This window comes from Brachyhypopomus gauderio, chromosome 1 (assembly GCF_052324685.1).
Source record: "Brachyhypopomus gauderio isolate BG-103 chromosome 1, BGAUD_0.2, whole genome shotgun sequence".
Taxonomy (NCBI): Eukaryota; Metazoa; Chordata; class Actinopteri; order Gymnotiformes; family Hypopomidae; genus Brachyhypopomus; species Brachyhypopomus gauderio.
The window spans coordinates 35,100,440-35,126,085 of NC_135211.1; the positions used below are offsets into that span (position 1 = coordinate 35,100,440).

The window sequence follows — 25,646 nt, forward strand, 5'->3', positions numbered from 1 at the left end:
TGACTGTGTCAGTACTGTATTTACATTGCAGAACACCTCTCAGCTGGGAGACTTCACCCATGTCCAAATTTGCAGTCCATAAATTGTGTGCCGCCATCACAGAAGTATGCTGCTCCTATGGTGTCGCAGACGCTGAAGAGAGACATTGCTGCAGCGTTTGGCATTGCGTGTCTTGTCTGTACATTTACATTTCCTTTGGATTTTGATGTTTATGTTTTTTTGTTTATTTGTCACTCTTGTCTTTGCTTTCTTTTGTAGATTTGGATTATTGCAGTTTCACTGCATAATTAATCAAACTTGTGCCTTGAACTGAAAGTTGAATGGTGTTATATGATTAAAGCACATACGCTTTCAGCAGTGGCAGGATATTGCATGAGTGTAAGTTTGGACAAAATGTAAATGGAATGAATCAATCTGCACACCTGCTGTTTGGCAGAGGAATTCCCTTACTTCTTCCTTTTGAGATGAAGGATCAGTGTAAATGGTGCACGAGCAGACAGTGGAAAGGGTGGGGGGGGGGGGAGACAGAGAGCAAGAGAGAAAGGGAGAGAGAGAGAGAGAGAGAGAGAGAGATACAGAGAGAGCAAACTGGGGGGGAGGGGCTGATGTTCACACAGAATGTTTCATTTGGTGGTTGAATCACACTCCGGTACACACGGGCGTCTTTTCACATTGAACTGTTCGCAGTTCTTTTCACAGTAAGTCATACATTTTATAAATATGTCATTATGGTAATTGGGTTTTGTAAAGCCTATGGGATTTGGGGCAGTGGATGGTGTCAATGTGTTCTTACTTGTTAAGCTGTAAAACCATCTGTTTGCTTTACTCTATAAATGTGATTTATCCAGATCACGCATTATCATTAGCAGTCCATGAATTCCTTTAACTATATTTGAAGTGTTTAAATGTCTTTAAAGTCCTTACAAATAAGCTGTACTTCACTGCACATGTAATATAGTTAACAGAATTAAATAATGATAAATCCACAAAGTGAAGAATTATGCCTTTTCTTTGAAAAATCAAACGATACTGCTTATTTCAGGATCATGTTTATGGGTTATGGAGTTTTTTTCCTGGAACCATGTAGGTTTTATATCCACAGCCAGTGCTTGAGTTAACATTGTCGTCGTTCATGTTGTCCGTGCAATGTGCAGGCACTGGCATTCAGAGAGACAATGAGAATGACACCTAAGGAAAAAGAAACATTTAACAGAAAATTAAAATACCTCAGCAGGATCTTGGTAGCATGCTGAACATCTGTATAATCTTTAGCCAAGCTTTTCTGATTTGACGTTGCAGTCTGAAACTTGCACAATCACTGAAATTGCTCTTTAAGATCTTAAAATGTAAATTATACACAGTATGCTGTAACTTGGAAGTTCCTCTTTTTCATTTCTCAGATTCCCTCAGAGAGGAGCACTCAGAAACGAGACGTCAGTGTTGAGAGCGTCTCAGTCAGTGCTCCACGTTGCTCTCAGCATGAACGACTCGCAAGGGACACTCCAACTCTCCTGCAACACAAGCCCCAGCCTGGCCCCCGACCTCTACATCAGCGTCGCCAAACGGGAGCCGTACCACGTCGCCATCCCCATGACCGCCTTCTACTCCGTGCTGTTTGTCTTCGGGGTCGTCTTCAATGGCATCAGCATCCTCACACTCCTCACCGACGCCCGCATGAAGGCCAGCGCCATCCAGCTGTACCTCCTCAGCCTGGTCCTGTCCGATGTCCTCCAGCTGCTCACCGTCCCCGTCACCGTGTACCGCTACTACTGGGAGAGCTACCCGTGGCGGCTGGGCGCGCCCCTGTGCAAGGCGTACTTCATGGTGAGACAGATGTACTGCGCCACCACCAGCTGGGTCATCCTGGCGTTCACGGGGGAGCGCTACGTGGCCGTGTGCCACACCATGCGCTCGCTGTCCAGCCTCCGGAGGTCCAGGCTGCCCTGCCTCCTGGCCTGGATCTGGCTGCTGTCCCTCGGCTCGTCCGTGCCCTTCGCCCTCGTCTACAGGCAAGCCCGGGCCTGCATCCTGGACTACAGGGCCACGTCGCCCGACGAGGTCTTCGTGGTGTCCACCATGTGCGAGATGACCGAGGAGGAGCCGTCCCCCGTCTACAAGGGCGCCCTGCTGCTGCGGGGCATCCTGTGCTTCCTGGTGCCCCTCGCCTTCATCTTCACCCTCTACATCCTCATCATCGCTCACTTCCGGTACAACAGCCGCCAGCGCACGGCCATGGGCATCACCAGGGCGGTCGCCGGCGGCGATGGCAGGACCACGCAGTGCCTCCGTAATGGGAAGATGCTGCTCCAGGAGAAGCGGGCACTACGGCTCATGGGTGAGACAACGTCTCCGTGGCGTCTCCATGGCGTCTCCGTGGCGCGACCCCGTATGGCATCCCGCTGTGTTATTAGCTGCTCCTTTCCTGTCTTGCAGGTGCGGTGGTGGTGGCTTTCTTCATGTGCAACTTCCCCGACATCGCCTCGTCCCTCATGCAGGTGTACGTGAGCTCGTGGTCAGGTACGATGCTGACGGTCTACACCGTGCTCAAGTCATACCTGTCGCTGCCTCTCTGGTACGTGAACAGCGCCCTCGACCCCATTCTCTTCTGCATCTCCTCCAACATGTTCCGCAAAGCCTGCTGGAAAACCATAGGCCCGTTACGGCCCAGATGGCTACGTCTTTGCAGACACAGGGGCACCGCGTCTGTGACGAGCATGGCGAGCCAGACGTCCACGGGGGCAGTCAGCACATCGGCCTGAGGCCGTGTCTTTTCTAGGAGAACACTTCCCTGATATCTCTATCAACTGACTACAGCAAATGGGCATTTGTTTCAGTTATTGCTACTTGTGTTCATGTTGTATTCGGGTATAATTCGGTTGCCTTATTTGCTTCAGAGGTTTTTCCGTTATTGAATTCTAGCGGTCATGAAAGCATTGCTTCATTCTGTTCGTCATATTTGTCTAAAGCATATTCTGTAGCGGGGAGTTGATTATTGGTTGCTTGCAGATCAATTGAGATGTATCTCAAGATTTTACGAGGATTTCCCTTTTCAAGATGCAGACATTCTCTTTATTAAAAATATATATTTGTTGCTACTTCTACTGGTGTTGATGTTTTGATGCTTTTGTTGTAACGAACAAAAAGTTGTACACATGATTTCTTGTTCGAGTAGCCTATAGTAAAACGCCTGTCAACACAGAACATTAGCTATTAACTATTTATTTAAAATGTCGTGATGCTGTGGTGTAGCGCAGTTTTTTGTGTTAAATATGAAGACGCATCATTAATGTTCAATGTTGTAAATGTTCTTGGGGATTCATTCTGAGATCCTGACAAGCAACTACCTCTTGTTAATGTATAAACAAAAGTTTATATTTATTGAAAGGCAACATTACAATGGAAAGAAAAGACCTTCGATATCTGATGTTTGTCATTTTATTTTATTTGCATATGATTTTATTTTCCTCGCAACCGCCAGCTTTCACTTCGAATTATTTCTACCATTTCGTTTTTCACCTGTGGTTCTTTCAATTTTTTTAACAGAAAGTGTGCAGGTATTCAAAGGACGTTTTCGCCTTGTGAACATGTGCTTGGATCACGGACTACCCCTAGTGGTTGAAAATTCACAACACGATATGAAAACTGTAGATTAAATAAACCTCCCAGGATTTGAATGAAGCGATCTCAATCTGAATGAAGACATTTGAATACGTTTTTAAAACATTACACACTGTGAATGCCTTGTGATAGGCCACTTAAATTTTCACTTCTCTGTGATTTTTATATGGTCCATAAAAAAAAGTTATTAATTCCCTTACGCTGGATGGTGGAGTGTGATAAACATTGCAGTAGTAACATTTCGCCTGCTGAGATTAAAAATCACATTATTCATATTAAATATTCATTATTAATATACATTTAGTTAGTTAATATCAGTGACCGTATATGTACGGTCTCTGGTTAGTATAACCGGTCGTAGTAAACGCATCTACTGAAGCACCTCCCCACTCCAAAAAAGGCCAAAGCCCCGCCCTCAGCCCCGCCGACAGCGTGTAAACCAATCAGAATCAGAGGGCGGTGCTAGGGGCGTTTTGGTGGACAATTCAAACTTAACATGGCGGCTGAGAAAGAAACGGACGAAAACAAACAGACTAGAAGGTAACAAGTTTTGCTTTGCGGTGTGTTTATGAGCTACGTTATTAAAAAGTGTACCACGATTAAGCACAAATTAATGAAATTCAGGGGCTCCCCCTAAAATATTTCTTGCCAGCGCGCGGCGATATAACGTTTACCTACACAAATAGGGTTTGTTCTAAGTTGACAGTTAACGTTAGCTAACTTCCTAGTTAAAAGGCTAACCAGCTAACGTCTTTATACAAGTTTGAACGCGCTTTCCTCGATCGTTAACCAGATAACTACTTAACTCTTTTAAAATAAATATATGGTATTTGATAAAACTGCAGCGGTACGAGTGCATTCACTGGCAAGATAAACTGCCTGTGCTAGCTCTAGTTAGCTGTAAGGTATGCTGGAGCTGTAGCGCATGATGCTAAGCTAGCTCACTAAATGGTCGCTGCGAGGTGATAGGCGAGTTAAAGTGTTCTGGTTGTTCATTTGTAAGTCTGTATTCTGTATGGGGCAGTAGACATACATGTGGTGTGTCTGGCCGTTTGAAAGTTAACTAGCTAAGGTAATTCGCTGTAAGACGAGTGATTTTTTTCATAATCCACTGTCTTTGTTTTGGTTATTTCAAAGGGGAACAGTATGTAATATAGTCATAAGCCAGGAAATGCATCAAACCCAGCCCGTCATCTTCAACCCTGATTTCTTTGTGGAGAAACTAAGGCACGAACGACCCCAGGTTTTCACTGAGCTGCTGTTGAGCAACATAACCAGGCTTATAGACCTTCCCGGGGCTGAATTCGCCCAGCTGCAGGGAGAGGCTGAGCTCAAGCTGCCTGCACCCACGGGCTTCCTCCGCCTTCCTACCTTCTTGAAGCGCAAAGGTAGGCCAATCCCCACCTCAGCAGTGCTACACACAACATGGCTCTTCATGTATGGGTTTTGCTTTGCCTCTGAATAGTTGGAATAAAATATTCTAAGCCTATCCTGAATTAGTTGACACAGACATATTACCAAAAAATGTACATAATATTTAATTTAATTAATACATACCTTTATCATAATGCCGTTTGCATTCCTAACGGTTTTTATTGTTGCTTTAAAAAATGTAGATGTCCATTAAACCAAATTGCTATAGCAAGTTAGTAATTCACTAAGTCATTCTGCTTTTTGTGTTCATTATTACAGAAAAAGGAGTAATCTTTGGGGCACCCTTAACTGAAGAGGGCATTGCACAAGTTTACCAGCTCATTGAATTCCTTGGGAAAAGTAAGCAACATCACTCTTTCAGCTTGTGCTATCCAGTTCTGCTTTCAAACATCCAAGTTTAAAAAGGCAACTGATGGGTCGATATTAAATAGGCAAATTAACCATCTCAGATATTGCTTGCCTCTCTGTCAGGTGTTTAGGGCGCTAAAATGGAAACACATGTACAATTCACTTTTGTTCCAGAGATTTGACGCTTTTCTTGTGGCTCTGCATTTTTTTTTTACCATGTGCTCACTTGGAGAAACGGGGCTTCTCCACAGGCCTGTGTGTGTGTGTGTGTGTGTGTGTGTGTGTGTGTGTGTGTGTGTGTGTGTGTGTGTGTGTGTGTGTGTGTGTGTGTGTGTGTGTGTGTCCCGCGGCGCTTGACCTAGAGTGAGCAAGTTCTGAAACATGAGCTCATGGTCCATTTTGGGCACGGAGTGATGTCATCATGAAAGTGGACCGGGGCTGAATTATTCATCCCAAAAGCACTCTCTCTCTGTCCGTCAGACCTACATGTGGAGGGCCTGTTCCGTGTGCCTGGGAACAGCATTAGACAGCAGGCCCTGAGGGAGATGCTGAATGGAGGGGCAGACATTGACCTGGAGACCGGGGACTACCACCCTCATGACGCTGCCACTCTGCTTAAAATCTTCTTGGGGGAGCTTCCAGAGCCGCTGCTGACTCACCGCCATTATCACGCACATCTGAAAATAGCAGGTACATCCTTGCAGAGGTCAGAGTTCAGCCTCTGGCTTCAGCTTACCTCCCATTTTCAGCTGAGGAAAAGTTTTAACATCCAAATTGGGAAACCTAGTGCCATTAACAAGCGTGAGTGTCATGACATGTACGGCTGTATGTAGTGAGGAGTGAAAATAATTAGAAAATTCCATTGCATGACTTTACCGGGGTAAATGAATATCGGATTATGCAGTGGCTACTTGGGATGTCAACCTAATGAGTCTTGTGGCCAAACATAGGAATAGGTGCCCAGTGCCAAAAAAAAATTGTTTTGAAAAATAAATGTTTATACTTATAAATTACATTGAATATGTCGCATAAATAGTCAAAACTGATACATGGCTTTATCAAATGATAAAGGTTGAAGGTTTTTTTTTTATCATTCAGTACCGATGACCCATCTCCATCTTCATAAGGTTTTGTTGAATAAGCATTGTCGAATGAACATCACATCTTTCCCAAAATCATATTCAAGCCACAATAATCCCCATAGTGATCACTGATACATTTTTAAAGCAGACAAAGCTGCTTACTAAAGCCATATTTTAGTAAGCTAGCATCATGACAGGCTACAAAGACATACCAGGAGTTAGAGAAAGTGGCTCCCCTGTCACCCAGAAGCTTTGACTTTAAGATGGCGGCACAGGTAAATGGCCTCCACCCACCTCAGCCGCGTTTGTGTTTCTCACGGCAGAGATGACGCTGCTGGACGAGAGGGGCAATAAGACGCACGTCCCTAACAAGGAGCGTCAGATCGAGGCCCTCCAGCTGCTCTTCATGCTGCTCCCGTCCACCAACCGCACCCTCCTCAAGCTGCTCCTGGACCTCCTCTACCAGACCGCCAAGCAGCAGGACAGGAACAAGATGTCCGCCTTCAACCTGGCCCTCATGTTCGCGCCGCACATCATTTGGCCAAAGAATGTACGTCTGAAGCAGGACTGTTAGCTGTATATCCTCTGTTACCTCTTCACCAGTCTTAGACATTTGAGATGAATGTCGGGAGGTTCAAAGAAACTCAGCATTCGCACAGGGCAGCAAACCTAAATATTTTTTTGTTAAAACAATACAGTCCAGACATTAACCATAACACGTTAAACAGTTTGCCGCTATTTATTTTTTGTAATTTTTTCTTGATGTATTTATTTTACAAGTTCTGTTGCGGTGTGTTGGTACGTGCTGTGTGGCCCTTGTCTCAAACACTGCAGTCTCCAGTCGGTGTGTTGCATCTTGTAAAGAAACTTCTGTCTGCATGCAGGTGACCGCGAATGATCTGCAGGACAATTTGAACAAACTGAGTAACGGCATCGCATTTCTGATTAAGCACTCCCAGAAGCTGTTTCGGGTAAGAACGCCTTCAACTCCTGTCCATAAGAGAATAGCAAATGTCCTCAGAACAGGTTACGGGGGATAGAACACCTCTATACTTCTAAAGGGCATGTAGTAATTTTGCTATGTCTTTATTTTTTGAGCATTCACCTTCATCGTTTCGCTCTGTGTTTTCAAGGCGCCGCAGTACATTAAAGAACACGCCAGGATGGTCTTCGCAGGATCAAAAACCCCCCAGTCGAAGGTTGTGATTGTATTATTGTACACTGTAGATTTACTGTGTCATCGTGATGCAACGGAATGTTTTTTCAGGATTGTTCTGTGGCTGCTGTCACTTCAGCTCATATCAAATCCCCTTTAAACAGTTTTGAGTTTTATGAATTTCAAATGGTCGTTTCCAGCCTCATGCACAAACCTAATTTAAAATCTTTGTTCAGCTGCTTTAATAATAATAAAAAAAAACATTGGATTATTGTTATTTGAATACTGACTACCTAAGATCTGCATATAAATGAAGTTTGCCTTTCGTTATCATAAAGTAAATCCTTTGATGGAGTTTCAAAGGGTTGTAGGGGTGTGCGTGTATATACATGCGTGTTTTGTTTTGTTTTTTTGTCGCGAGTGGGTTGGTTTGTTTTTGTTTTTTCCATTGCACACTCCCTCACTGTGGAGAAACTGACCGTACGCACTGTCGTGTTTACCGCGTCATTCTAGGACGACATGGCGCTTTCGGCCGCGGCGGGCAGCAGAAGGCCGCTGCCCTCCAAGCGCACCAGTGACGAGCAAAACGGTGATGTGCAGCAGCACACCCACGAGGCCCTGCGCGACCTCTTTGCTCACGTCAGCAACATGCCCGAGTCTGCCAAGAAGAAGAAGCTCATTCGTCAGGTAGCGTCATGAACCGTTCGCGTCGTGTTCCGCCACTGCTCGGATATCGCTGGTCTTTTTTGTTTGTTTGTTCTATTTCCTTTGCTCGGGACATGCTGTGACCATAGATGACATTCTTTAGATTAGGGATGCACCGAAATGAAAATTCTTAGCCGAAACCGAAAATGAGGAAACCAAGGCCGAAAACCGAAACACCGAAATACATTATGCCAATTATTAGTAACATTGGATTTATGGCTAACCTCACTAAAATCAAGGCATTGCTATTCAAAGAATAAATCAACTACAAAATTTGATTTGAAAATATTTATTTAGCACTGACATTACAGTAATGCATATTATAAAGTAAAATTAGTGGTGGGCCGTTAACAGCGATACCGCTGACAACGGCCGACCACTAATTAAATTAAACTCGCTTGCAGACCGTTTTTATCTGAGAGGATAAATATATGTATTTTATACGAGTTAAATTTAATTATAACTGACTGGCCTGAAAGATAAATATAAATTCTCTCATAAAAACGTGACGTGAGTTGCAACAACATTAAACAGCTCAGGTAAACACACTTCTGAGAAATGTCGTCTGCTCGGCAAAACATAACGGGGCTCAATGTGCTCTATTAGCCTACGAAATCCCTACGACAGAGAACGGCTGATCGTCTAAGGCAACGAGTTCCATAATTTTTGGTGTAATGTCCTTTTGCCTTGGCGCCATCACTGGAATTTTTTTGCTAGCTTTATCCAAATAAGCGCGTGCAGGTGGCGATTTTTGCTTGCGTCATCACAGCACACTGTTCGGCCGTGTTGTTTCGGTGATGAAAGTACTTCGGCCGAAAACCGAAAATGCAAATTTAAGCCATTTCGGCCGAAAATTTTCGGTGGCCGAATTTTCGGTGCATCCCTACTTTAGATCATCTGTGAGCTGTGCTGAATGGAGATGTTTCTTTTGTAGTTCAACAAGCAGGGAACCCCAGTGCAGGAAAGCTCCAGGCCTACGAATCCCAAGCACAACCGCTCACGCTCCTTTGGGGGGTTAATCAAGGTCTGTTAATTTTTTTTATTATTCATGCAATTGCATAAATTACGTTAATTACTCAAATGTACAAGTATGTTTTGACTATCTTTTATATTACTTAAAGACAGGGCTTCACCGTCACTTCTCAACATATGTTTCCTTTAAACAGAGAAAGGTTTTGGGGAACCAACAAACGTCTGAGAGATCTGCAACGGGAACACGCCAAACCAAGGAGGTGCCCAAAAATGTAAGTTCCAAGTGAAATTCGTTTTGGACCTGCAGCCGATAACCAGCCGTCACAGGCTCACACAGACCTCCCTTTGACTCGAGCAGGAGAAACGGACCGGCCCCTTGTGAATTTGATTTTTTAATTATGTAGTGTAATTCCTCCCATTCATCCAGTGTAAAGCACAAGATTACTGAAAATGATGAAGACTCTCCTCACTCCTCCGTCATTAACGTGTCAAATTGGGGATGGTGCATTAGGATAAATGCTGCCAATCTGGAGAACTGGTATTTATTGTAACTTTGTCATTGAATGTCTGTTATTCCTTCTTTCAGAGTTCCACGTCTCTGAAACGGGCTCCTCTTTCACCAGCACAGCAATCCAGTTTAAGCCTGCCCTAACTTTGTGTTGGCAAGTCACTATTTTGAAACTGCTTTAGATTATATATTTATTTGAACTCCGCCAACAAATGTGATAGCTCAAAATTTGGACTATGCAAAAATTGTGATTTGCTTCACTAGGTCAGGATTCCCTCCCTCCCCCCCAAGACTGAAAATCTGGTTCGTTCAGAACTGCTAATCTGTGACAGGAATAAAAATAGAAATATTTAAAAAAATGCAGTATATGCAAAACTATGAACTTGCACGTAAGGTTAAAGGTCACACGTGTAGGGTTAAAGGTCAAGGTTAAGCATTTCTGTATAGCTGAGTGTATGTTTCAGCATGTTTGAACAGATGGGCCTTGAAGGTAGATCTGCATGTTCATTTGAAGGTTCTGGGTTTAGTGGTCTAGTGATGAGACGTTTCATTTCAGACCTTGCTGGAGGGCTAGGAGGGTAGGCCTGCTAATACAGCCTTGCTACAGTGAACCGTCTTCAATCTCAGAGAGCGTTTTTAAAGCATGGTATCTGGGAAGTAGTATTTGGTGGTATTTTGTGAATGAGGTAGATAGTTGGTAATCACCTCTGTAAAGAAAGGGTGTGTAAGAACGTGTAAGAGCGTTTTGGTGCTATCTGCATGACCTTTGTGGGATGTGTGTTGTTGAGTGCCCTCCCCCCTACACGTTGTGCTGCATTTAAAATGTTGATTAATCAAGAGGGGAAAGATCTTCTCCTCCCATTACATGAGCCTTAATGCGAGACCAGAGACTGGTCCAGTTATGCTGCAACTTTCACCATTGCTCAAAGCACATGGTGGGAGGACAGTGCCATGCTTTGATTTTTGTCTGAATCTCATCTTCAAGGGCTCATGTGAAATGAAGGAATTCCTCAAATAGGATTTTTAAAAAATCCCTCTTGATTAATCACTGGCATGTTGTATATAGTATGCTTTTGAATAACATTTTGAACTAATGTGACTTCAACTGGGATTCTATGTTTCTTTGGGATTTCTACCATTTATAACAATTTATTTTTATATGTTTTTTTTTTACTGAGCCTTCATTTTAGTAACTGGTCATTTTTATGTGAAATAATTTCCTTTTCAATATTTCAGTTGTGTGAATGTTTATTGATAGTCATAACCTTTTCACTGTGACTCAATTTCTATAAATTGTTAACCACTGTTACTTTCAGATTGCTTTTATGTCTTAAGTTATTTCTTTTTAAAACTTTTGTGTAAATGATTTAATATTTCATTTCAGTATATCTATGCTATGGATGTGATTTTGAGGTTTTTCTGGGTGGGTGTTTAATTTTTTCCTCCAGTACTTGCATAACGTAGGGCTAGCCAACATAGTCTTTTAGAGCTCAATTAGAAGCAGAACTGTGTTACTTTGCATACTGACATCTTGGTTTTTGCAAAACAGTTACAGTGGTTTGATCCATTTAAAATGGATCTGCATTCCAATGCTTTCAGCATGTGACATTAAATCAAGATGATCCAAAACCTTTGCAATCATTTGTGTCTCCAAAATTGCCATGTTTACAGTTTTTCTCAGTCGATTCGGTTCATTTCTCAGATCAGAATTGAAATTCTCAAAACTGTTCATTCAGTCTCCACATCTCCTTGTCACTTGTGCACATCATAATTGCATTTCTCCTTGTGTTTAACATTTTGCAAATGCTTTTGTACATATTGCAAATAGACATGGACAGTTGGGTCATATAATGGGTCATTATATGCAAAAATGCTGAACATGTTGTCATAATCTCTAAGGCATAATTTTACATTTATTTATTTAGTTTATTTTTGTTACATTTTGTTAATTTATCCTAATTTGATTAAATTGTTTGCAGGTGAACATTCAGTTACAATAAGAAAGGGAATTGGTGAAGGCTTAGATCAACCAGTGGTCTCAACCATAGGTCAGAGGTGCGTCTCATGAACCTTTACTGTTATTGGCAAACATTTATAGACGCTAAACACTGCAGTATCACAAAGTCTCATAATGTAAAGACAAGGCCATGTATAGGGTGAACAGTCAATAGGAGAAGTAAGACTGTGGTGTAGAGGGGTAAGACTGTGTGGTGTAGATGGGTAAGACTGTGGTGTAAGGCTGAGGGGACAAAACAGTGAAATACAGTAAGGGCAACAATTGTGGACCATGTTTTACATGTAAGTCATGGTCTCACAATGGCTGAAGCTGGTTGCTGGGTGCAGCCGAATATTGGAAGAACAACTTTGTCTACAATCGTTCAAACATTTCATAGAGAAAACGTGTGTAATTCAGAAATGTGCTCTCTGCTGTAATGCTGCACACTGAAATACATTAATTTTTGCATTCTTATACCATATATGATATCAAGAGTAGCTCATAGTGGTAGCAGAGGTTCCATTTTCACACAACAAGAGGAGGCTGTATGTGCTCAGGTTGTTTTGAATGTGTAGAATAAGTTTCTAATTTTGCAGTTCTTGAAATCAAAAGCTTAGATAGTTTCCCTCAGAATATACAGTCTACACTGACTGTGACTTATAGTTGCACTGACAACAACTGACAAGTATTTTGACTGCCTTGTTCATAGGCAATGGCACACAGACTAGATACTCTGATGGCACTGACAAATTGAGTGACCTAAATATTTGATTTTGGGGCAAAAACAAAGTATTTTGAGTGAAGTATGTGATTTTGCAGGAATTTCATTGAGTTTTGCTGTTTGCACTAACTGTTTTGAGAAATGCACTAGTTGTGATGCCAATGTAAATCATGATGTGAGAAATGAACCAAATCAACTGAGAAAAACTGTAATATAGGATAATGTGTCCTTTCACCTAAACCAATGGGTGTTGCAGAGTGCACCGTGATTCTACATGCCCCTAACACCAGATTAAGGTCAGTCGTCTGCAGTCACTTAAAGGATAGCTTCCATTAAACCTTCAAAGGTAGCCAGTGTTGACATTTTCATTTACAGCAATTAAGAAAGTTATTTTAGATTGATGCTGGAGCATCAAAAATAATTGGGTGTTTTTATGAGTATGTCAAATTTGTGTATACATTTAATAGCTATTAATATATTTAATAGCTACTAACATCCCGCACATCCAAAGAATGTGGGCAGTGGATGGCAGTGATTCAAGGACAGAACTGTCCTTTGATGTAATCAATTTTGCTGGAGCTCATAAATATTCATCATTCTCCCTCTCTGGAGGTAGCAGCTGTAAAGGTTTAACACAAGGTTTTTGGGTGTGTGTGTACACTTTATACGTATTTATAAAATACACACTATACACAAACATGCATATCCCTGCCCCACCTTTCTGCTGTGTGGTGTTTCTATACATTCCTAAGGTCTTCTACCAGAGTCCTGGAGGTTTGAAAGTCCGGTGCACTTGTATTCTGTGGGTTTGTGTGTCTTTGTACACCCACAGGTTTATTTATTGTTCCTTTCTCCCAGATAGAAGTAATTTAATTTTGACGGATAACATCTGTGGTTTACTGGAGCCTTACAAGTTCTGGGTTATCTTACTGCTAAAACGAGACAAGTCTGTGTGCAATAGTGATTGAAATAGCTTTTAATGGTGGGCATCATTACATGAATAATATAATTAGTATTCATGGTCTAATGCTTCGCTGTGCCTGTTCCACTTGCAGACTTTTGCTTTTTTGTAATCTTCTTTTTTGGAAGGCGTTTGTCTTCGCCTTTCTGTTCCTCATTTATTTCCTCATCTAAGATTTTTTCAAAAATCTTCTACATGCTGAAGACCGAGTCTCCAGCAGCTCTCACTGAGTTGTGCCATACATCGTTGGATTACCTCTGAAGAATGACACAACCCCCCTCCACTTCCCATTATATAGGAACACAGCTTGAGTGACACCAGGAGTTCTGGAAGATAAACCGAGCTGTAGTGAACTGCAGCCCAAAGCAAATTGGATTCATAATTCTAGCTCAGCGTTCAGTCTCTATAGCTTACATACACACTGTATAAACGTGAATTAAAACACTAGTTTTAGTCATCATAGCCTTTGCGGTGACTGACTGAAGCAGAATCTCATGGGCTGCAGGGGGGGGATGTTTGAGAAATGTTCAAGAACGAGCATCGGTGGGTCCTGCACTTATCTTGCCTGGATGTACTGACGAAAGATGTCAGGGGTTCAATCCCAGCTGTAGTATTCGGTCTGTCTGAAGAGTAAATGCGAATAAAACATCTATCACCGTCCCTCTGTTATTTTCATTTAAATAGAATTATTTATTCAGATTATTTTCAAATTCCAATTATTCATTACCTGTCATTATTAATTTCTAATGCCATTTAAAACTGAGAATCCTTGAAACTTTAATAACTAAAAGCCTTTCAATAAACAAAGGTTGAAAAGAAATGAAAAATGACAATACAAAGGTGGAAATTAAAGTTTTAAAAGGCTGTAGTTATTTCTGTGAGCAATGTTAATTTAGAGAGCGTTCCATGATTATTCTTATTTTACATAAACTATTTTCTTCATTTGTTTGAACCTTATCCCTTTAACATTTTAACACCCCCTCCCGCCCCAACACACCTGGCTACTGTTTGGTGAGATTTTAATATTCACCACAAGGGGGAGGAGAAGGAAATACAACCTTCAGCTGGCTCGTGGGTACAGGATCCCTTATTTCCTTGCAGTTAGGTTTGTCCACACATTTATATAAAGGCCTATTCCCCTCGACCAGATCACTTATCAGTGAAAACATTTTAATGAGTGTCTTCCAATTCTCTATCGATATATTCTCCATTTCTGGTTGCTGGTAGCGTTTGCTCAGGTCATGTTCTTACAAACGACATTTGGCCGTCAGGACAGAGCTTGGTTGCAGTTATGTAGAAACGTACAGAAAACTTCACAACTTCAAGGAATGCTCTGGTGTATTATTATGTTCTTATTTGCTATTTCATTCCTGTCAGTGTAACTATATGCTGTGCGTGTCTATCTCACAGACACCCCGAAAAGAGCCCTGTTTTCTGTCAACGTGACTGAATGCGGAATCCGGAGAATCTATGTTTAGTGTAGAGTCGAGAGCGGTGAGGCTGGTTTTCTTTGGCATTTGCCCTCTGTCTGCACAGACTCATCGCCAGGACGCGGTGCCCTGGATGACGGTCTTTTATACCCGGTTTGATATTACTGTATGTTAATGCTGGGCTGTTGCTCTCATTAATGGTGGTGGTTTGCTCAGGATTACTGCTGTATGTTTGGCTAATACACAGCGAGGGGAGGTTTAGTCACAGTTGGATGACTTGGAATTCTCCATTGTAATGGTCTTGGGAAAAGTATTATAACGAACAATAAATATAAGGTTTCGCTGTATTTTAAGATGATGATACACTGTGAACAGGACTTGGTTTATGGGTTATAATGTTTTGGATAATAGCACACCTATAGCAAGTAAATGCAAAGTATGTTTGGCATTTGAACGTCTAATTTAGATTCGTTTTTTTATGTTCTAATGATCTAAAAGAAGACAACATGATCTATATATATATATATATATATAATGTCACATGAATAGTCGTATTCATCTTTTCGTTGCTGTCACAGACATTGAAGGAATGACGCTCCCGTTACTTTGAATGTTTCCGCCTTAATTGGAGGATCACAAGTGATCTGTACGACAGCACCGGTTCTGCTAGGCTATACTAAGTCGGGTCCAAATCGCGCACGTGTCTGTGAAGAAGGAAAGGTCCTCACTTCCAGGACTTGTTCTGCTCGACGTCTTCATGCCGGCATTCGCTTTCCACGGTCTCTTTTTCCGTCCGAATATTTAATATCGCGACTTCTGATCTCACAGGAGGAATCAGAGTCAGAAATGTTGACACGTGCACTTGATGAGCCCACGGTAAAGTATAAAAGACAGGTGTGTATTTGAAGGTGTGCAGAATTAGATCTAACGCAGCAGATAAAATTCGCGAAAGCCTCGTTAAACCTTCCGAATCCACGCTTTCTCACCGCAAATGTAGAGACAGAGGAAGCAAACGGAATAGCGCTGAGACTTCAGCACCTCGGCGTGGGTGCGAGTTGTGATTTAGTAACACACAGCAACGTAATACCACAAACAAGGACCGAAGGAAATGAGAAAATCCTTTGACTCACATAGTTTCCACAATGTTTGTTTAGTCTTGTCTTTTTGCTTAAGTCCCATGCAAATGCTGTCACAGCAAACAGACTCTCTCCGTATGTGTGTGGGGGGGCTTTTTTGGCAATCCAAAGCACTTTTTCCTCCCACAAATAGGAGATTCTTTCATTTTTGTTTATTTGAAATATTTTAATTATAGTTGGTGAATATTTTTTATAGCTATTTGTTTTCCTTCGATTCATATCTTAACCAATCTTAATATGAAAATCAACAGCTGTTATTCACATATTAAGGGATCATTATATTTGTAAACACATTTTTAAATAAAATATCCATCTATTATGGATATATACCACAATCTTCTTGTCTGATTGGATTAACATCTCAGATTACTAGATTATGCACTGTCAAATAACTGACAGGATATGGGATTTGAACAGTTTTTCCCCCCTATGAGTCGCTCTATTTCTTTCTCTCCCATTTACCCTTTCTTTGCTTCGCTCCATGTTCCACTTGGCACCAGCAGACACCACTGTCTGACCACACACACACACACACACACACCATACCTGCCCTGTGGCCAGCAGTCTGCACAACACCGTCATGCCCCCCCCCCCCCCCCCCCCACATGCACACACCCCTTCTCCTTACCCTACCTCTACAAAAGCTCTGTGTCTCGCTCTATATAACCAGCCAGACCACCACCACTACCTCCCCCCCATCTCGAGCACACGTTGCCCCCACTGGATGCTAGGCTTTTGGGGGAGGGAAGAGGAAACGGACCCTCTTGCCCCATCCATTTTGACCCTTCTCCCTCAGGTCGATCTTCCTCCACATTGGGTCTTTTGTGGGGGCCGGTGTCTTGGGACACGGGCTGAGCTATGGGCCACTGAATTGTAGTCCCTGGGGGGGGGGGGGGGGGGGGGTAGCTTCTATGAGCCAGGATGGGACGCCTGAGGGATCTTGGGCGGGTGGCGGGGTGAGCTGAGGCAGGGTGGGTGTGAGGAGAGCGTGGGGAGGTGCGTTTGGGCAGGGGGAGGGAGAAGTAGGTGTGGGGGGGGGGGGGGTGGGAGGAGTCTGGGAGCTGCTATTTGTAGATCCTTGTGATGGATGACTGCTGTGTGTGTGTGTGTGTGTATGAGCACGAGCGCGCGTGTGTGTGTGAGTGTGTGTGAGAGAGAGAGAGAGAGAGAGAGATCTTTTTTTTCCTCTTTGCTGTTCCCCTCTCTGTAGGCAGCCAGTAGAGGACTGGAGAGGGAGGGAACCAGGCGTAGACACCGAGCTCCGCGTGTGAGAAGCAACTCCACAAAGAGAGAAGAGGCAGAGAGAGAGAGTTTTCTTTAGGAAGTCAAGCACAACAGAAGAGGAGAAGCTTTTTTCCCCCCTCTCCCCAAGAACCTCCAAACAGTAGAAGACTAGTGTGACCTAAAGTATCCATTCCCCCCTTCCTCTTGAGGACAAAAACATACTTATTCCTCTTTTTTTTCTGTTCTGTCCCCCCCTCCCCCCTTCCACACTTAGTCAGATAGTCTCCCACACCGCTGCGTGTTTGCTGAGCCTGCAGTGCCGGGACTTCTGCTGGTCAAGGTAGCGGTAGAAAGTAGGCGCTGGACGAGGGGTGGGGGGGGGTGGGTTTTCGGGGCTCCGGAGAACGGGAGGCGGCGTGGGAGGCGAGGAGGAGCGGCAGGAGGAGCGGACCATGCCCGGGAGAGGCTACTCGGGAGGCTGCGGGCACCCGCGGCGGGGGCCGTGGGGCTGGACTCTGCTCCTGTGCGGCGCGGTGCTGTGGGCGTCCGGCGCGGACGCCTGCCCTGCTCTCTGTGCCTGCAGCGGCACCACCGTGGACTGCCACGGGCTGGGCTTGAAGAGCGTGCCCCGGAACATACCTCGCAACGTGGAGAGGCTGTGAGTATCCGCCCCCGCCGCAGCCGGCGTCCGTACGCCCTACACCCCAGTGAACGGCAGGAGAGGGAGTTAGAGGGAGGACTGGGAACAATAACTCTGTGTTGGCAGGAAAGGTAGAATTGCTCTCCTGCGCAGGTATAAAGAAGTATGAGGAGGGCAGAGCAGATGTGTGTGCTGCACATGTGTCTGTAATTTGCATACCGGTTTGTGTGTGTATGTCTGCATATATGTGCTGCTGGCATTAGTGGCTCAGCTCTGTATGTGTTGTACAGTCCTTTTTGTTTCATTTTGGTTAGACATGATTAATGTGTCACTTGCTATAAATGTTGGCTTTTCTTAGAATTTAATGTATGCCAAATTTATTTAGTTACAGGCTCAAACTGATGGTTTGTTGCTCAGTAATTTTTTTTTACATATCAGAGAAAATCATTAAGCCCTTGATAATCTGGGGATTTTGTAACCATACATGGGTAGTAGTACTTAGTGAAGATACTTGCATCTCTTTTTTGGCCAGAATGGCTTTAAATCTGTCTTTGAGCAGACGCCATCCCCCCCTTCTCCCAGTACATGTCATTGTTAAATCATGTAGAAAATTAAGCAAATCTGGTGCTTAAGTGTTTCGCTACTGAGTCTCTTGTCAAGAAAGGTGAAAGTAATCAGCAACCCACCCCACACATTAGTCTCTCTCTCTCTCTCTCTCTCTCTCTCTCTCCACACATTAGTCTCTCTCTCTCTCTCTCTCTCTCTCTCTCTCTCTCTCTCTCTCTCCACACATTAGTCTCTCTCTCTCTCTCTCTCTCTCTCTCTCTCTCTCTCCACACATTAGTATCTCTCTCTCTTTCCACACATCAGTCTCTCTCTCTCTCTCCACACATCAGTCTCTCTCTCTCTCCCTCCCCACGCTTCAGTCTCTCTCTCTCTCCACACATCAGTCTCTCTCTCCCCACGCTTCAGTCTCTCTCTCCCCACACATCAGTCTCTCGCTCTCTCTCCCCACACATCAGTCCCTCGCTCTCTCTCCCCACACATCAGTCTCTCTCTCTCTCTCTCTCTCTCTCTCTCTCACCACGCTTCAGTCTCTCTCTCACCACGCTTCAGTCTCTCTCTCACCACGCTTCAGTCTCTCTCTCTCCCCACGCTTCAGTCTCTCCCTCTCCTCACGCTTCAGTCTCTCTCTCTCTCCTTACTTCAGTCTCTCTCTCTCACCACGCTTCAGTCTCTCTCTCTCCCCACGCTTCAGTCTCTCCCTCTCCTCACGCTTCAGTCTCTCTCTCTCTCCTCATACTTCAGTCTCTCTCTCTCACCACGCTTCAGTCTCTCTCTCTCCCCACGCTTCAGTCTCTCCCTCTCCTCACGCTTCAGTCTCTCTCTCTCTCCTTACTTCAGTCTCTCTCTCTCACCACGCTTCAGTCTCTCTCTCTCCCCACGCTTCAGTCTCTGTCTCCCCACACATCAGTCTCTCTCTCTCCCCATGCTTCAGTCTCTCTCTCCTCACGCTTCAGTCTTTCTCACCCCACGCTTCAGTCTCTCTCTCTCCCCAAAATTAAGTCTCTCTCCCCACACTTCAGCTTTGCTTTATTTTTTTAAATGTCCTCTTGCTGGATTATCCTCTCTCTTTCTCCTTTTTTGTAACTCTTTGAAATATTCAACTTGCAATCACTTCTGAGGTCTGGGGAGGGGGGATAGATTGTTCTGCTTCAGGTTGAGAATATCTCAGATGAATTATACATGATGGAGAGGCTGTCCCATGTCATTTAGCGAGACTGGGGTTATGATGATGGTGGTGGTGGTGGTGGTGGGGGAGGATCTGGCACTTATTTCAGGTGTTTCAAAGTTGATGTTGGAGAACACTTTCGTACAGAGGATGCTGCCACCAACCTGCTTCTTTTGGGTTGCTACGGCGAATGTTCCAAAGCTCTTTGCTTTCCCGGATCAGTCGGATTTGGATTTGCTTTATATTTTGGGGCGTAGGTCGAGTAAAAGTGAGCCGGTCTCCACGGATAGATTTCTTAACACAGAAAACTATTCCCATCCTACCAGCCCATATATGGGGTCATTTTTCAAGGTGATTGCACAAGTCGAATTCACCACACGTGAGTCCCTCGTGGTTTCAGCTGTGTCGTATGACGAATTCTCAATGCCCCGCATGCTGCCATCATTGTGTTTGGTCATTTTGCTGGACTTCTGATTCTTCTCTTTAAAGTGTGTTCACAGACACAAACTCAGCTGATGAGATTGAAGTGCAAGGCAGCGATCGCGTGACTTTGTGATCTTGCCTTCAGCGCTTTTCACGTAGATACTCACTGAATGTTTAACTACACTTTCATTTGCATTAGAAGTAATTATTAACATTAGTGGATGAAGACAATTTGATTTGGTAAATCTGTAGCAAAAGTCGTCGATTTAACATTTGAGAACCAAACCAAAGTTTCTACTTGCTGTTTGTTTTGAAGACCTCAGCTACACGGATGTTGTTTTCACATAACGCAATAACTTATTAATCCATCAAACAAAAAATGATTAATCCCTAAAACAATAATGAATGAATCTCCCAACAATGTTGATGAGCACACTAACTTCAGTGTTTCTATTTCTTTCATATAAAACCTTGAAGAACTCTCTTGTTTTCCCTTGATTTTTAAGCAACTCTAAGCACCCGATCAGGGTTAAATCGAAATATTTAGAAGAGTGTGTGTGTATGTGTGTGTCTGCGGTGATGTGGTAGAGCAGGACAGTATAGACTCCTACAGACCTGACTGGCCAGAACCACAGGGCTCTGTGGAGGTCGATCGGTCCCAGTGGCGCATGGTCAGCAGCTCGGTGGAGGTAGCAGACCTAGTGTGAGCGTGATCTGACCTGAAAAGGTCTGCTAACCTGTGTGTGTGTGTGTGTGTGTGTGTGGCGTGGCGTGGCGGGGCATTAGTCACGGGGTGGACTGAGGAATCCCATTTACACTTGTCAGGAGGCGTTGTGATCAGGCCTGACCTTTGAGCCCGCACACCATGGCCTCTGCATCACCGGGTGCCAAAGTCACAACACTCCCCCCACCACCCATCCCTCTCTCTCCCTCTCTCTCTCTCTCTCTTTCTCTCTCTCTCTCTCTCTCTCTCTCTCTCTCTCTCATCTTCCTGTTTTTTTTTACCCACCCCCATGAGGTTTCCCCATTAACCCGCTGTCATTCCAAGGCCTGTTAAAATATGCTCCTAGTAGACAATGAGCGTCAACCGCCCCCCCCTCCCCACCCCCTCGCTTTCCACCGCCCACCACTTACCCACAATGCACATCGTTTTACAAAGCGCTTTCGACAGGCCCTATTGAAAGGTGCGCTGAGACGGCGTGAGATGCATGGCAGCTGATGGCGTGTGCCGCTGCTCCAACCCTCTGCCATGTTTTTATCTCCGATTTCTTCCTCAGCCACGTTTTCCTCACGCCGGGTCTGATGCTCTGTTAATCTGCTGGTCTGTGCACCTCTCCTCCTGCTCCAGGAACCATGTTCTGCAGCAGAGGTCCAGAGATCTCTCCTTCTTCATCTGCACTAATGCATCTATTTATATACGCTCCGAACGCCGCGATGCCGAGATCAAACGCGGACGAAGGACGTGTCTGGGGCGGCCTGGATGATCGGGGATTCTCTTTGAGGCGGGATAGCTGAACTCTTGGCAGGGGGGGAGCTGGTCCCTTCCGCTGGGGCACTCCAGTAATCTGCATAATGCACGGATGTCCATGCACGCTTGGCACTGATTGGTTATTGATTCCATGTTTGGGCATTAGAGGACCCTGCAGGGGGAGGGGGGGGGTGTGAGGAGTGAGGAGAAGCTGTGTGGGGGGGGGGGGGGGGTTGTGTAAGCGCAGCAGGACGGAGACTGAGGTTTGCAGATTTGACTCTGTCCTGGACAACATCACCATATTCACCGTGACTTCTCTGGAAGTGGCGTAACAGTACAGGAGTGGGCCTAATGTAATACCGAGTGCGGTTTGAGAGGTCAAATGCATGAGAGGTCTGTGTGTGTGTGTGTGTGTGTGTGTGTGTGTGTGTGTGTGTGTGTGTCAGCATGGGCACATGCTTATGTTCTTGCGTATGCTTTTCAGCATTATCCTGCCACATTCCTTTGTGTAATAAAGCCAGTATTTGGGGGGGGGGGGGGGGGGGGGGGTTCCCTGGATCTTCAGGAGGGTTGAACGGTGGCTTCCTGCCAGACGGCGATGCCCTTCAGACAGATGTGGGAAGGAATCTGTACGTGAGTGAAGACTGCAGATTTTGGGAACAGCAGCCTCTTGTGCCCGCGCCAGTGCCAGGCAAGGCCTCGGGCACTGCTGGCACTGCGTATCTGTGCTGGAATAACTGACAGCACAACGCTTACCAGATCCATCATTTTAACTCCAACAGGACAGAGCAAATCCGGAAAAGAAAGCGAGAGGGAGAGTTTCCTCGCAGGGATCTTGGCATGGGCGGCAGGCGCTAATAAGCTACGAAGGGATTAGCGCGCTTTTGGATGGGAGACCGGAGTGTGCGCTCACGCCAGGAGCAGATGAATGAGTCAACCTGATTTAAAGGAGCAAACTCCCCCTGGTGACTGCACCGCTTCCTCCCCGCGGCAGAAAAAACGACTCGCCGCCCCCCGCAGATGTTCCGACGGCAAGGACGGAGGAGCGTTGGGGGGACGCAGGTGCGAGATGAAGGATTGCACAGGGCGCGCGGAGCAGCCGTTTCCCTCCTGATGCCTGTCCCCCCTGTCCGAGCGATGGTCCCATTTTCTCGGCGAGTGAGCGGAGCCACGCTAGGCGGGGGGTTGGGGGTTGTTGTTGGGTGGGTACGTGGCAGCCTCGATCTCTTTTTCTGGGTGGCATGTGGTGCATGGTGGGTCGGATGCAGGTTACTGCATTTGAGAACAATAACACCATCCCACGCAAGTGCTCCCTTCCCACCCCCCAAAATGGATCTCGAACTCACTGACGAGATGAAAGACATTACATTTGGGTTAGCAAGGGCTGCCTTCAGGCTGACGGGCTGGGTGGTCATGCCTAAAGATGCATGCTTGAGTGATTAAACCAGTTTTCATCAGGGCACCACTTCAATGAAGTAATAACTCGCAGCGATTCAGAGAGATTCCTTAGCAGCTCCGTCACCTGATACAGCTGAAGGATCAGTCGTTCGAGCTGACACGCCGTGTCAAAGGCTCACGCGTTGCTGCCGATCACGCGGGCAGATATCCCAGAAACAAGCCTCTTTTATGAGGAGATTTGAGCCGTCGCTGTCCTGACTCGAGCAGCGAACGGGACTGGTGTCATTTCCATCTCCGTCGAGCTATTTTTGCGCTCATTCTTTCGTCTCTCTTTCCCTCCGTTTGGTCGTTGGCGCGAGCTGCGCCGGGGCCTCGAGACACGTGTGAGAAAACTGTAAACAAAGAGCTGAGTTAAGTATGTGCCATTAAACGTGGGGATCATAACGATGGTATAGATTGTGCGGGGGGAGACAATCGAGGGGGGTGATTATACGAGATGAGTGTCAGGATGCCATATGGGAAGAAGTGTGCCTAGCGGGAAACAGAAACTCTGGCATTTAGCGAGCGACAGCACCGATCAAAGCACCTCACATCTGTGTTCTCCTCGTTTGCAAAAGCTACGGCTACGATCCCCAAAGCCCGCGCGTAGGGCCCTTGTTCGCTCCCAGAGGAGTGCACGTGTGCGCGATCCATCTGCGTGTGCTCAAATGCACCACGTCCTCGAAGCGTGGCATTTATAACCGAACAGTCTGGCAGATCGAGTAACGGGCGCAGACGTGCGATTCATTAAAGATGGGAAACAAACCGGGTCGCCCTCTCCCGTCTTGAGAGCACCCAGTGAGTGAGGTTCGCTTTCAGAGTCCCGCAAATGGTTAAACAGCAGTATCCAGTCATTAGTGTGTAGAGACTAATGGTTTTTGCAGATGGAATTTTTAGTACCTCCGGCACACGCCTGTTTATACAGTATCAGAATATACTTCGGTTAAATTAAACAAATTAGATTAGGTGAATTCACGCTGCAATTATCCGTGACCAGATGAAGGAGGAAGGAATGAAGGAACTGCTTAATTTCGTTGAGGGGCTTGTGCGTGTGATGAAGTGGGGGCGTGGCATTCATCCTGGAATACCCCAGCTCTGTCGCCTTCACTACTGCTCTTTCTCCCTGATACGTCATTCACTGTGAATCTGCTACTCGTAGAACGTGAGGTTCGTTTCACACATGGCTGAGTGCAGCCCTGATGACCTTGTTATGGGGTGGTGGGGGGTCAGACCACGGGTTCTCAACGCTCGGTTCAAATCTGGCTGACGTCTGGACCGATCACGGAACGGCGTCGACTACAACCCCTTCCCCCTCTGTTCAGATTAAGTCCAGATTGAGTTTGTGCTCCACTCTGCCCCTGGGTAATGTGAACAATCCATTTACAAGTCTGTATTGACACGACTGATTACTTCACTGCATCTTTTACCAGGTCTTCCTCAGGGATTGACGAAGATCCTGTCGTGTGTATTGCTTATTGAGTTCCTGGATTTTTTATACAATGTACTGGCACCTGACAGTACATAGCAATAAAAAATGGTGACCATATAAAATAAAGATGACTTATTAAGGTCAGCCTTAGAATTTGATACAACTGGTCTACATGGCTTTGTCCTGTAGTTTTTTCTGTTCTTCTGTGTCTCAAGTGTTTTGCTTTTAGTCTTTCTTTCCCCTCTAAAAGTTCCACTGCTCTGGAAAGCCAATGACGATATGAATAGCTACAAATGTTTAGACTAACTTATTTCTGAATGTTCTCCACAGAGGAACAGATAGAGTGCCTGATAATGCAAAGCGTTCTGTTTAGTCAGCGCTCTGTTTGCAACAGTGGTGTTGTTCAAGCTGATCTGGCAAAAAAAAAAAAATCATTTCCAAACCTCTATTTCTAAATCTTATAGTGTAAGGAATGTAACTGAATTTATTATTCTCATTAGGCTCATAAATACAGAACAGGGCTATGAAATACAATTGCAAACTTAATAAAGACGGTTTAGAGAATCGTCAGAGAAACTATACAAATAGGTTTCTTGGGAGTTATTTTTGTCTTGCTGGTCTGGTTTGACTTTCTGTAGGTAGATGCATAGCCGTATGTGCATGCAAGCACTTATTGGTCTGCTATGTAGGTCAATGATTCTCTCTGTCATTGAGCTCTGGGTCTCTGGATCCTGTTCTGGTACCCAGGGCCCTGTCTTCCTTACAGTGTCTGGGCCAGAGGGAAGATTTGGAAAGGTGTACAGCCAAAAGTATTTGGAAAAAAAATAAAGAAACCTGCACACTTTTGAGTTTGTAGATCTTTAGCGTGCCTTTGATCTGCAAGCGTTCTGCTCACCTCTTCTGTGTAGAGAGCTGGGCTCTTCCTGCTACGCTCTCATGGCTGGCGTCTCCATCTGTCATGGGAACGGTGCAAGTGAGGGAGCAAGCTCACAGTCTGATGAATTTATCAGCAGTAGCGGACACATTTAAATGGCTCCTATCTTTATTCTCAGACATCAGGACCTTCTGTAACCATAATCACATTTGTGAATAAGAATATAGTTTTTTGTCAGGCTTCCCTTTTTGGATATCAAAATTGGACTCATTTTAAAAATGATAGTAAATCAACATGTCTACTCGGTACGTTTGAATGTCTAAGCATATGGCTGTAGGAAACGCTGAATCGA

At 44.9% G+C, this 25,646-nt stretch overlaps 3 protein-coding genes across 7 annotated transcripts in view; all 3 read left to right on the forward strand.

Moving 5' to 3' along the window:
* Positions 1 to 628: 628 nt before the first annotated feature.
* On the forward strand, positions 629 to 3,403 carry LOC143527248 (neurotensin receptor type 1-like). The gene is made up of 3 exons (XM_077022324.1): positions 629 to 698; positions 1,401 to 2,335; positions 2,434 to 3,403. Exons 2-3 carry the CDS (start codon positions 1,480 to 1,482, stop codon positions 2,757 to 2,759), a joined length of 1,182 nt encoding a protein of 393 aa, XP_076878439.1. The 5' UTR covers positions 629 to 698; positions 1,401 to 1,479; the 3' UTR covers positions 2,760 to 3,403.
* A 666-nt stretch (positions 3,404 to 4,069) lies between these two features.
* arhgap19 (Rho GTPase activating protein 19) lies at positions 4,070 to 11,471 on the forward strand. Of its 2 annotated transcripts, XM_077011627.1 has the most exons (12): positions 4,070 to 4,158; positions 4,756 to 5,006; positions 5,311 to 5,391; positions 5,881 to 6,090; positions 6,806 to 7,032; positions 7,367 to 7,453; positions 7,616 to 7,681; positions 8,152 to 8,325; positions 9,278 to 9,367; positions 9,510 to 9,587; positions 9,902 to 9,977; positions 10,088 to 11,471. In XM_077011627.1, exons 1-11 carry the CDS (start codon positions 4,115 to 4,117, stop codon positions 9,965 to 9,967), a joined length of 1,374 nt encoding a protein of 457 aa, XP_076867742.1. In that variant the 5' UTR covers positions 4,070 to 4,114; the 3' UTR covers positions 9,968 to 9,977; positions 10,088 to 11,471. The 2 variants fall into 2 exon arrangements, with proteins under 2 accessions (XP_076867742.1, XP_076867734.1); XM_077011619.1 differs by having other exon boundaries at positions 9,902 to 11,471.
* A 5,725-nt stretch (positions 11,472 to 17,196) lies between these two features.
* Positions 17,197 to 25,646, forward strand: part of LOC143518849 (slit homolog 1 protein-like) — an 89,625-nt gene continuing 81,175 nt past the window's right edge. For 2 of the 4 annotated variants that reach the window (XM_077011678.1, XM_077011688.1), the window contains exon 1: positions 17,197 to 17,949. In XM_077011678.1, the coding sequence (XP_076867793.1) occupies positions 17,744 to 17,949 (206 nt within the window). In that variant the 5' untranslated portion in view covers positions 17,197 to 17,743. The remainder of the gene's footprint in view (positions 17,950 to 25,646) is intronic. The other 2 variants (XM_077011694.1, XM_077011700.1) reach the window with 1 other exon arrangement.